Raw genomic sequence first — 13194 nt, 5'->3', positions numbered from 1 at the left:
TTGGTCTTTTTAGTAGTTATATCTAAAAATAAACAGATCTGAACTATATACGACACGGATGTCGAAGAGCCTAACATAGGTCACTTTGTCAAATTTAAGTGACATCGAATTATAAATGCGCATTTAATGGGGCCAAAACTTTAAATCGAGATATCGGTCTACATGGCACCTATATCCAAATGTGGACCGATTTGTGCCAATAATGCAGAAGAATGTCAAGGGGTTTAACATAACTCAACGTCCTAAATTTCGGCGACATCGGACAATAAATGCGTCTTTTTTGGGCCTAAGACCCCAAATTGGAGGATCGGTCTATATGGCAGCTATATCCAAATCTAGACCGATCTGAGTCCAATTGACGAAGGATATCGAAGGGCCTAACACAACTCACTATCCCAAATTTCAGCAAAATTGGATAGTAAATGTGACTTTTATGGGCCTAAGACCCTAAATCGACGGATCGGTCTATATGGCAGCTATATCCAAATATACACCGATCTGGGCCAAATTAAAGAGGGATGTCGAGGGGCCTAACACAACTAACTCGCTGTCTCAAATTTCAGCAAAATCAGATAATAAATGTGGCTTTTATGGCCCTAACTCCCTAAATCGGACGATCGGTCTATATGCCAGCTATATCCAAATCTGGACCTGTCTGAACCAAATTGACGAAAGATATCAAAGGGCCTATCACAACTTTCTGTCTCAAATTTCAGCAAAATCGGATAATAAATGTGGCTTTTATTGGCCTTAGACCCTAAATCGGCCGATCGGTCTATATGGGGGCTATATCAAGATGAAGTCCGATATAGCCCATCTTCGAACTTAACCTGCTTACGGATAAAAAAAGAATCTGTGCAAAGCTTCAGCTAAATATCTCCATTGTTGAAGACTGTAGCGTGATTTCAACAGATAGACGGACGGACATGTCTAGCTCGCCTTAGATTTTTACGCTGATCCAGAATATATATACTTTATAGGGTCGGAAATGGATATTTCGATGTGTTGCAAACGGAATGATAAAATGAATATACCCTATCCTTTTTTGGTGCGTATAAAAAGGATGTAGAGAAACAATGGACAAATCCAAAATAATCAAAAATACCTGTATATACCAAGGCGCAAGAACAAAGAAAATAATAATGGGGAAAAATGATCAGTTATAATCATGCTGTAGCCTTTAAATATTGCAATATTGAGCTGAAATTTGGATGACATCCGTATTATCATGCATGTTAAGTTCTTGAATACGCCAAATCGAACCATATTTGGATATAGCTGTCATATAGACCGATCTACTGATTTAGTGTCTAAAACCCATAAAAGCCGCATTTATATTTAGATTTCGCTGAGCTTAAACTTCAATCGAACAGCACTCATTGATATATGGGAAATTTTCCCCTGTTCCTTAATGGAATGTTTATGGGCAAATTTGCAATTTGCGTAAACCGATCTTCCGATTTAGGATCATAATCCCATGCAAAGCGGATTTATTATCCGATTACGCTGAAACTGTGATTTGAATAAGAGTTCTTGTGACCTGAACCAAATATGATCTACACTAGTCTATATTTGGATATAACGAAGGATATGGTTGTGCAGTTATAATAAACTAGGATGACTAAAATATGCATGGTGATGGGTATTCAGTTCGGAACTTAACACGTTTTAACTTGCTTTGTTTAATTTGGATTTACCTCTCAAAATTAATAACTTTTGTTTTGACTTAATTTTTCCAAACGCGTTTAATATTTTCTCCTGTTTTGAAATAAAACTTAGAACGTATAGTGTTTTTGGTTTTATTTTTTTCCATGAGTTTCACATTGCATTTATATTTTTTTCAATTAAAAAATTTCCTGTATAGTAAACCCTCCTTAAAGTATGCAACACATTTAATTTTTGCCTTTTCTTTTCAAATGAGACTTTTAATATAATACTTTTTCCATAAAATCATGAAAAAACTAATTCTTTTTTTTATATTTTGCCCCCCATAAAGTAGGCGATACTATTTTTTATTATTTATTTTTTTATAACGCTTTCCGCCTTTTTTTTTTCTTAAAAAACACTACGATCATATCAATGTATTTTCACGTATTACTTTATTCACAAATCTAAAGCATACAAAACACCGTATTTTCGCTTTAACTCTTTCTTAAAATGTTCTTTATTCTTTAACAATTTTTTTTATTAAAATTAGACTTTCTAAATAAATTTATCCTTCTTTCACTTTCTTCCAAAATTCCAGGACCCAGCAGCATGCAAAATTTTATTTTTGTTTTAAAAATGCTTGCTTTTAATCATATTTTAAAAGCATACAATCATTTAAAAAAAGATTTTTAAAATTGTTTTTATAATGTTTTTTTTTTTTTAATTGTAATTGTACTCTCTTGAGTGTAGGCAACGTACATTATTGTAACTACTTTTTTAGACTTTTGATTTTTTCTAACTTTTTTCAAATTACTCTTGTTTAATACATTTTCCCCCAAAATTCTCATACCCCCCCTTACTTGAACCGCGTGGTGTGCCCACATTTTTTTTATGTAACATTTTGCAACTATTTTCAAAATTGCTTGATCTATGCAATATAAAAACACTTTATTATTAATAAATAACAATTATAATAATGCATTAGATCGTTTTTAATTATTCCTTAGCTCTGGTGTACGACTTTTGTAAATTCTAAACATTTTGCTAAATGCTGCGAAAACAGATATAATACAAACGACAAAGTTTTCAAATGATACGAAGATAATCGTTAATGATAATTTAATTACAAATTTATGGTGCTAAAATTTATGACAATTTGCAAAAGTGAGAATATAAAAACAACAACAACCACAACATGCTACATGGCTAACAATTAACAACAAAAACATGATGCACGTGCATAGATGTTCAAAAGCTTTAAGACTGATAGATGGTATGATGGCCTTCTTTTTGAGAAAAATCAAACAAAAACAAAAAAAAAACTTTAAATATGATGAATATAGAAAAAAAGATTACAAACATTGGCAAAATTTGAAATTCAAACAATAGATTGATTTAGACACAATGGCTGGCCAATTGTCCAATGAATGATGTAAAATCAATATGTCGTACGTATAATGCCCCTTGTGCATAGCTTGCAGCTGACAATAATCAATCACTTTACTCTCTATGCATCTGAAGTGGTTGTTTCTATTGCTGTATTACTGAATCTGTAATCATCAATTAAAGATACAATAAATGTCTTTTAGAAGTTAATACAAAACTGAAACACAGCAATCTGTTGATTGCAGTTACAAGATTGTGATATCATATGTTTTTCTTAGTAAGCGAAAATCTTGAGAGAAAATATTAGCACTGTTAAAGTTCTTTAAACACGTAAGACTAAGAACTGCGTTAAATAAATAAGACGAGCACTAAATAGTAGTTGGGGTAAGCTTTTATTTATTTATTGGGAAATCTTTGTATTGGTAATTAGGTTTTCCCTTTAAATGATAGTAAAACTCAAAGTAAAATAATTCATCTCATTTGTTATAAGATAATATCTCGCAATATAATACCTATATATATATATATATCTAAGAATATCTAAGAATTAAATAGAGATGCATTCGTAAATAAAATTTTAAATTGTTTTGGCAAACGATTCAATTCAATTTGATTTTATTTTATTTATTTTTCTTAGCATTTATGCCTTAAACTTCGCAGTGGCTCTTTAATGGAATGAAAACTTGCATAACGACTCTAAACAATTTTTGGTGGAAGGTTAAATTATTATAATAAATTATAACTTGTTTTTTGGAAATCTATGGTTCGGTAAACAATCTAATTTAAAATTTACTTACCTATTTCTTTTTTGTTAAGTATACCTAACAAAATGCAGCGGTTTTTATTTAAATTTTTTGAAAATTTTTAATAACGACTTAAAATTGTTGTTTGTTGGTAGACCTTTGTTTTGGTAATTTATTTTATTTTCGAATATATCTGTTTTCCTCCATAAAATTATTCCTTTTACGATTTTAAAATGATTTTTAACGACTTGTATTTGACTGTCACTGGTAGTTTAATGGCCTTTCACAAGCTATGGTATGGTATCTGTCTGCCCATGACATCGTAAAATGCTCTTTTACCTTTTTTGAATGCATTTGGAGTGATATAACAAAATGCCATTTTAGGAATATGCCATAAAAAACATGCAGGCTTTGTCATAAACAATTTTGCATAATATTTATTGTAGTCCTAACAGCACAAGTACCAGTAGCAGTCAAGAAGAGAAGACAAATTTAAATATATATATATATATATGTATATATATTATATATTAATGGTTAAACAAAAACTAGAAGCTTTATTGTGTTATGTCTTTTTGTTATCACCATCTTGAGTGCCAGTCAAAGTCTAGACATTAATTTATATGAAATGTTATAACTATGAGTTTAAACATGACCAATCAAAGCTATTACTTTAAAGATTGATCTGGCCAGACATTGGGAAATAATATACAAATGTGTGTTAATGATAACAAACTGAGACATGCATCCATCCAACGGATGGATGATCCTCATTTGTTGCCTGCCTGCCTTTTAAGTCGTTTTAAATCTTTTTATTAAATTAAATAAAATATCGTTAATCTACAATTGTCTGCAATTTTATGCAAATTTTCTGTCTGTCCTTTGCTCTGTCTGTCTTTCTGCCTTGCCCCTTTGTTGCCACTGTTATGTTCATTCTACACTTTTTTTCTGTTTAACAAAAAAACATTTTTATGGCATTACAGTTGGTATGAGAATCGCACTGTGGCAGTTACAGATACGGGCACAAGTGATGTGCAGAAAAAGAAACACCAGCCGGCAAATCAGCAACCAGTTGTTGTTACAGTGACTGCAATTTATTTGCCACCAAATGTAATAAAGAGTAATATAATCAACAACAATCAGGTGTAGTTTCAGGGTCAATGGGTCTGTGAGTAGAGAAATGCCGCCCTAAAACATATGACGACAACGAACAGTTGTTACTACTAACACAATTCTCAGACAAAGCCCATAGCTCTAGGTGGTCAGTAATCTTAAAGAATCAATCAATTGCTGAAAAACAAGTAAAAGGCATTAAATTTGACCGGGCCGAATTTTGGATACCCACCACCTTGGGTTAAATGTAAACAACATTTCGTTAATATCGAAATATGTTCCGATGGACCAAACTCTCCACACTCACAATTCAAAATAGTCCCACATGGATTCAAGACCGTAAATCGGGTGATCGATATATATAGCAGCTATATCCAAATATAATCTGTTCTTCGTAGTTTTCGAGGAAGATGTGTAGGGGTCTAACATAGCTCACTCTTCTTAGTTTCAGCAAAATTGGTGATCGGTCTATATGGGGGCTATACCCAAAAATGGTCCGATCTAAACCATACTCGACACGGACGTTGAAGGGCTGAACACAGCTTACTGTGTTATGTTGCAGCGAAGTAGAGCAATAAATGCAGCTTTGATTGATCTGAAACCTTTAATTGGGAGATCGGTCTTTATGGGGTGCATTTTAAGATATAGAACGATTTCAACCATATTTGGCATGGATGTCGCGGATCTGTACACAAATTTCAGTGAAATTGAGAAATAAATATGGCTTAGGACCTTAATTCGCAGGTCGATTCGGATAATAAATACAGCCTTTATGAGTCTAAGACTCTGAATCGAGAGATCGATCTATACGGGAGCTATATAAAGATAAAGTCCGATATTGCCCATCTTCAAACTTAACCTGCCTATGGACAAAAAAAAAAGAATCTGTGCATAGTTTCAGCTCAATATCTCTATTTTTAAGATTGTAGCAAGACCTCAATAGAAAGACAGACGGATTGACATAATTAGATCGTCTTAGGTTTTTACGACGATCACGAATAGATAAACATTATAGGGTCGAAAATGAATAGTTCGATGTGTTGCTAACGTAAGGACAGAATTAATATACCCCCATCCTTTGATGGGGTATATTAATCTCAAAAAACTCAGATTTGAAAAAAATATGTGTAAATAGAATATGCCAATATAATTTTAAAATTTAAAAAATCTCAATTTATAATGTTCCCCCCTTAGTTGTTGCTGCTGCTTTTGTTACTGTCATTCCACTAATTGAGTTGATTTCATCGTAGGCGTTCTGACAGGCGCCATAATAATATGCATTTTATTAAAGGGATAGCAAGAGTATATGCCATATATTGTATGTAAAGAAAACGTCTCTATAATTGCTTTATTAAATATGTAAAGTATATGTCAACATTTCACAATTGATTATTTTGCCATTTTTTAAATGGTTTTATGGTGGAAAGTATTATTATTGTCGTTGCATTTGCTATGGAAGATTTATGGAAGTGGAGTTTATTTAATAAAAGTGTGTTTGATGGTATTGAAATTTTTTTGTGCTGTGGTAACAGGAATTGTTTGCGACAAAATGATCGATTGTTTAAATTGTATAAAAAAGGGACTCCTTATTGATTTCATTTAGCTACTTTAAGCTATAAAAGTATTACAAGTTTTGAGCAAAAGTTAAAGGATTATTTTTTTTTAAAGCAAAACGAGGTTTGCATGTTTTACTAAAACATTTCCATACAGAAATAATAAATGGTAGCAGTAATTTATTTTTTTTTTATAATTTTCTTTAACAAATATTCAAAATAATATTATGAACATTGATAGTATTTGCAATAAATTAAATTGAAATTTTAAACTGATTATAAGAATATTGACAATATTATTGACAATGTGAGAATAACTAAAAGTTGTCTGTTACAACCAATTATCAATTGAGATTCTTCTGCTTAGTTTTTTACATTAAAGAAATATAGTGCAACTTCTTAATATATATGAAATTAATATAAAATGTTATGTAATGATTTATAAGTACGAACATAATTATAAATTTTTGTTCCTGTTATTATCTACTTCACCATTGGATAAGCTAATTAGTTCCATCTTCTAATTGACTTTTTCCTAAATATCTAAACCTTAGTTCTCTCATAATTGGGCATATTGCAATGACATGTTGAATAGTTTCATTTTGCTCTGTGTTACATAAGGTACACTGCGCACTAACCGCTCGGTTAAAAAAGTTGGCATTAAATGGTAGTTTATCGGCTCTGGTTCTCCGAGTTATAGAAATCTTTCATGTAATCTACACCTACATTGTAATTTAGAAATTTGTAATAACGGGTTTCGCTTGTTTGAGCTCGATCAATTTCTTTCCGAATAACTTCGTAATTTGAGTTCTTCCATCCACGTTTTTATGCGTCTTTATATTCCATTGTTGAGCACTTCTTGTCAATCTATCAGTCGAAATATTTGCTTCGCTCATCCTGCTTATTAACGTTCCTGTCCAAAAAACTCTTCTATTCCATTCCTTCAACGCTGGTTAGTCCTTCGTTTCCATATTGATATAACGCCATGGAAATAAAATGCATATGCATTTGTAGCGTATAGAAGTGATTGTCAACTGCATAGGTCTCAGAAATAATAAATAATTTATCTTTTGCTTTTAAAAGGGCCTCGGTTTCACAAAATGGTTTACATAAACGATATTTCTTACCTAGGAATATCTAGTAGTTGCTGGAAGTGTTAACGACTACAATCAAAGGCTTCCCAAACCAAGCGACAGAAATTGACACATTACACTGCATGTTTTACGAACATGCACTTCAATGTCTCCACTACCTTTGGATTTCAGCTTACATACGTTTCCTTGTTTCCGTGGAATTTCTTTGGGAAGGTAACCGCTTAAAAGCAATCAGTATTCGATAGACTGAACAGCTACTGGTATTGCATCGTCAGTGTCTCTACTACTTAGTTTGTAGTCAGTACACCAACGTTTTGTTGCTTCTCCAGAATCTCTTTGAAAACCCAACCGCTTAAGAACAATAAGGATCAGACGGATGGAACATGCATTGCTTTTGTATCCTCAGTGTCTTTACAACCACGTTTGAGGTCACCGTACATCATTCCACCAAGGTTTTGTCGTTTCTGTGCACAATAGGATCCGACTAACTGAGCTATCGCTTTGACAACGTAAGTGTCTGTGCGAAGTCAGCATCCAAGTTTTTTTTGCATATCTAAACCAATGATGCCCAGCCCTTTACGGTAAAGTTGATGGCAAGTCACACATATTCTTAAGCTCTTTGTTTCAGTCGATGTTGAGACAGCAACGGGTGAACATGCCCCGGGGAATTCGCATCGGGTTTCTTTTTTTTTAAAACAATGATTTTTTTTATTAAACCCTTGGAGGATATAAACAAGTAATTAAAACTTCTTGTTGAATGTTTACTTTTGCAAAACACTAATATTCAGTCCATAAAAATTATTTTCTGCATTATGAGAGAATAAAAATACTTAAAGAGAGTATTCACACATACAGTCTTATTTTCGTTTTGGATAACGCTGATCTAAACACTGAAGAATAATCAGGGTGCGAATGATTGCATGACAGTGTCAGTGTCTCTACGACCATTTTTGAATTCAGTATTCCAACGTTTTGTTGTTATTAGTGTGGAATCTATTTGGAAATCCAAAAGCTCAAGTACATTCCCAATCCAACTAATTGGACCATGTCTGAGTCATCACACTCACATTTTTTTGTTACTGTGTAATCTACTTAAACAGCCAAATGCCAAATTTGACAATCGAATTCGACTTCGACGTGGTACCAAAAGCGAATTTTCGTCTTCCACAACCATTATACCATTTTGTCAAAACTTGGAAATTCGTCTACGCCATCGCCAAACGTAATAAGGGGGAGTATGTCGGTCGGTTAATGGTAACCAGTGCCGAAATGACGTCCTAGGTTGGATGTAGTGGTTTTTAAGGAATCTAGTTTTAGTTCCTTGCATAAAGTGTGTATATAAAAGAGATATATAGATAGATATATGGAATTTATTATAAAAGCACAATGTGAATGCTGCACTACTACTGTGGCTGTGACAAAATGGCTCAGAATTTCGTATAGCTCCCATATATATAAATCATTCGTTTTACACTTATAACGTTAGGTTGGAGAGCTACGCTCGAAGACCTTTGGTCCTTTTATTCCCCCTAGAAGAAGAGCAGAAGGAGGGGAAAAAACAGATAAGCATACACACAAACAGATAAGCATACGAACAAACAAGATAAGGGCAAAAAAAAGAATTAAAGCATAAGACAAGAAGAAAGAACCCACCTTCGAGAGATAATCTAATCAGCCAATTCAGGCCTCTACAAAACTCCAGAATGACAAGATGAATATAGGACGTCCTTTTTCGTAAAATATTCGGCCACCCTACAGCACCAGCCCACGCCTTATTCCCGCATCTATTTTTATACCCACCACTGAAGGATGGGGTATATTCATTTTGTCATTCCGTTTCCAACATATCGAAATATCCATTTCCGATTCCGATTCAGGCCTCTACAAAACTCCAGAATGACAAGAAGAATATAGGACGTCCTTTTTCGTAAAATATTCGGCCACCTACAGCACCAGCCCACGCCTTATTCCCGCATCTATTTTTATACCCACCACTGAAGGATGGGGTATATTCATTTTGTCATTCCGTTTCCAACATATCGAAATATCCATTTCCGACCCTATAAAGTATATATATTCTTGATCAGCGTAAAAATCTAAGACGATCTAGCCATGTCCGTCTGTATGTTGAAATCACGCTAAAAATAGAGATTTTGAGCTGAAACTTCTGAAAACACAGATTTTTTTTGTCCATAGGCAGGTTAAGTTCGAAGATGGGCTGTATCGGACTATATTTTGATATAGCCCTCATGTAGACCGATCCGCCGATTTAGGGTCCTAGGCACATAAAAGCCACATTTATTAAACGATTTTGCTGAAATTTGGGACAGTGAATTGTGTTGTGCCCTTCGACTTCCTTCTTCAATTTGGTCCAGATCAGTCCAGATTTGGATATAGCTGTCATATAGACCGATACGCCGATTTAGGGCCTTAGGCCCAAAAAAGCCACATTTGTTCTCCGATTTTGCTGAAATTTGGGACAGTGAGTTGTATTAAGCCACTCAAAATCTTTCTGCATTTTGATCGATATTTCGATTTAAGGTTTTGGGTCTATAAAAGGCGCATTTAATGTCCGATGTCGCCGAAATTTGTGACAGTGAGTTGTGTTAGGCCCTTCGATATTCTTCAATTTGGATCAGATCGGTCCGATCTCTCGATATAAGGTTTTGAGCCCATAAAAGGTGCATTTATCGTCTAATGGCGCCGAGATGAGGGACAGTGAGTTGTGTTGGGTCCTTCGATATTCTTATTCAATTTGGCTTAGATCGAAACATTGACTTATGTTAGGCTTTTCGACATCCGTGTGGTATATGGTTCAGATCGGTTTATTCTTAGATATAGCTGCTGAAAAGATCAATATTTTGTTATGCACAAGTGAACAATGACTTATACTTATTAGTGTTTGGTCCAAATCGGAACATGGAAGGGTGAGCCAAAGTTCAGCCCAATCGAACTTAACGCCTTTTTAATTGTTATTGTTATTTTAGGAGAGTGTTCTGTTCTTGCTTTCGTCTGCCTGATTTTGTTGAATATCCAGATCCAGAAACTCTGCGACTAAAGTGGGATACGTCCAGAGGGATCTGGATCTGAGACGAATGGGTCTGGCTGGGCATTTAAACAGGTGACGTGTGATCCCAGGTCATAACTGTGACACACACACATCCTGCACGTTGACATCAATCCTTTCTCTATAAGAGTTTAAGCGCCTGCACCTGGCGGATCATAATTGAGCCAGAATTACTCTGGTTTGCCGGGGGGTCTGCAAGTGCCATATGTGGCGGTCGTTCCTCAAGGACTACATTGACCCGATGTCATCTGCATTAATGTTGTCTAGACCCGCTTTATCTAGAGGTTCCCTCTTGCGGCGCTGTACCTCACGCTCTAGGTTCACAAGATGATTCGGATGGTCCCTACGAAAACAGATATTCGCGCAGTCATCCTGGAAGGCCTCCAGCCCACCAAGAATCTTGCACAGTGGAGATCTCACTATATGCGGCAATCAGCGATCCATTCCTGGCCAGCTGTCGGCTGCTTCGTTCCCCGCCACACATTAATGACCTGGGAACCAGCAAAGCCTGACAGCTCTTTAGATCTTCTACCTTGTTTTGAGCTCATGCGACCCGACGCCAGAGCCTTCAGCGCCGCCTGACTGTCCACGTATATCGTGACAGTTTGATCTGGTCGTCGCTCACGCATCAACATTGTCTTCAATGACTTCAGGATCGCGAGGATCTCCGCCCCAAAGACGCTGAACCTGTGCAAGGGTGTAGTTACTACAATGTTTAGCCGATTTGCACGAAATTTGGTGTGTAATATTGTACTCATCACCTGAAAGCCTCTGTTCAATTGCATCAAAATCGCTTCAGGTTTGGATAGAGCTCCCATTAAAGTTATTATTATATCGACACAGATGGGATTAGTTGCTTATTCGACGGTCAGTGAAACCCTAGATATCTGACTTCAGAGTTCATGATTACCTTCAAACATAAAATGCTTAAGCATATAATTGATGTTTTTCTAAATTTTAACGACTTAAGGCATAACACCTTTATGAATGGATTCTTTTTTTTGCAAATAAAAGTGAACAACATTTCTTTCTATTCGTCATTTTTCAATTACATATTTTCCTTTTTTTTCATTTTCTTCCAGCTGGTGCCCCCGTTTTTCAGTATCCCACACCACCCAGCCCCTCATGCTCCGTCTACAGTCCTGCTTATATGGGCGGTGAAGTGTTCTTTCCACGCAGCCGCAGCACTCCCAGAACACCACGCACCAGCGTTAGTTTTGCCGCAGGTGATGAGGTGAATTTCTTTCATCAATCAGCACCAACCTGTTCCAGTGCGGCGGCTCAAACGTCTCAAGCGCCACAATCAGCTCCGCCAGTTTCCCAAAGTAGTCATCATTATCTCCAGCCACATCAGCAGCATTATCCTCATTACCCACATTTTACTTACAATCACAGTGTACCGGGTTATTACCAATACACCCCGCCACCTACACCCACCACAGCCAATACCAACACATCAACTGCTGCGGGTGCGGTGGGACCATCCGGAGGTGCTGTTCACAGAAATTTACATCGAAGTCTATCAGACACAGCCAGAAGGTAAGCCTTACATATCTTAAACTAATCCAAAATTCTGTCTACATTTTTGCATTTTTTCCCATCATTCAAAGCGATGGCAGACATAGGTGACGGCCTTGTCTGCGCCATTATTACTTAAATAGGCTACTCAAGCAGACATTTACGGCTGGTTGTAGGCTACTACAATTCAAACAAAGTCCAATGGCGTTCTCTTATTAGCGAAGAGTTTAATGCTTCAAATATTAATTCTCCCATGAAATTACAAAACAGACATTTAATTATCACCACCAATGCAGCAAACGCTCGGCCCACCATAGGACTAAGTATTGAGACATGCTTTATGGCATTTGGTCTAGAATTCAAGATAAGCTTTTGTGCCTCTGTCAGTGGTTTTGTTAGTTGCCTTTTCTTCATCAACGATCAATTTGAGTTGTCCAATACGCCGAGACCATTTAACATTATTAATCACATGTCGTCATCTATATATGTTTAATTAATTATTATTTTTTTATTTTATTTTCTTTTCCCACACATCCTCTCTATGATCATGCAGATCACGCTTGACCTCAACTGGTGAAGATGAACGTGAATATCAGAGTGAACATGAGACAAGTTGGGATGAATTTGATGATCGCTATGACAATTTTACTGCGGGTCGTGAACGATTGCAGGAGTTTAATGGACGAATACCGCCACGCAAGAAGAAAAAGGATGTGCCAAAACCAAAACCCGAAAAGAAGGTAAGATAATATTAAATATTCAAGTATATAGAAAGAAAAATTAAAGGATTTAAAGAAAAATTGTTTTGGCGGAAACTATGAAGACACGATAGGAGTTCATAAAAGTATTCCATCTGCATAGTTTTGACATAGTCAGACAACAAATTTAATCGCTGGTTTCGCATGAAGTTGAACAAAAGCAAAAGCATAACAAATCTCTCAATTCTTATTTATAATAATTTTTCTTCTCTGTAGTTTTGTTACTAACGATACATTTTTTACTTAACGAACCTGAATGTTAAGCTATTCGTTGACTTCTTGCAACCTGCAGTTATAAATTGTATCTATATGGGA

General features: G+C 35.4%; 1 protein-coding gene across 1 annotated transcript in view; it reads left to right on the top strand.

Annotated features, from left to right (window-relative positions):
* The window catches only part of LOC106088356 (cell death protein hid), a 52673-nt gene that overhangs the window by 23638 nt on the left and 15841 nt on the right, over positions 1–13194 (top strand). Inside the window, exons 2-3 of the mRNA XM_013253833.2 lie at positions 11686–12142; positions 12675–12861. Coding sequence (XP_013109287.2) covers positions 11686–12142; positions 12675–12861 — 644 coding nt within the window. The remainder of the gene's footprint in view (positions 1–11685; positions 12143–12674; positions 12862–13194) is intronic.

The sequence above is a fragment of the Stomoxys calcitrans genome, chromosome 1, assembly GCF_963082655.1.
Source record: "Stomoxys calcitrans chromosome 1, idStoCalc2.1, whole genome shotgun sequence".
NCBI lineage: Eukaryota > Metazoa > Arthropoda > Insecta > Diptera > Muscidae > Stomoxys > Stomoxys calcitrans.
This window is presented reverse-complemented; position numbering and strand designations above follow the sequence as displayed.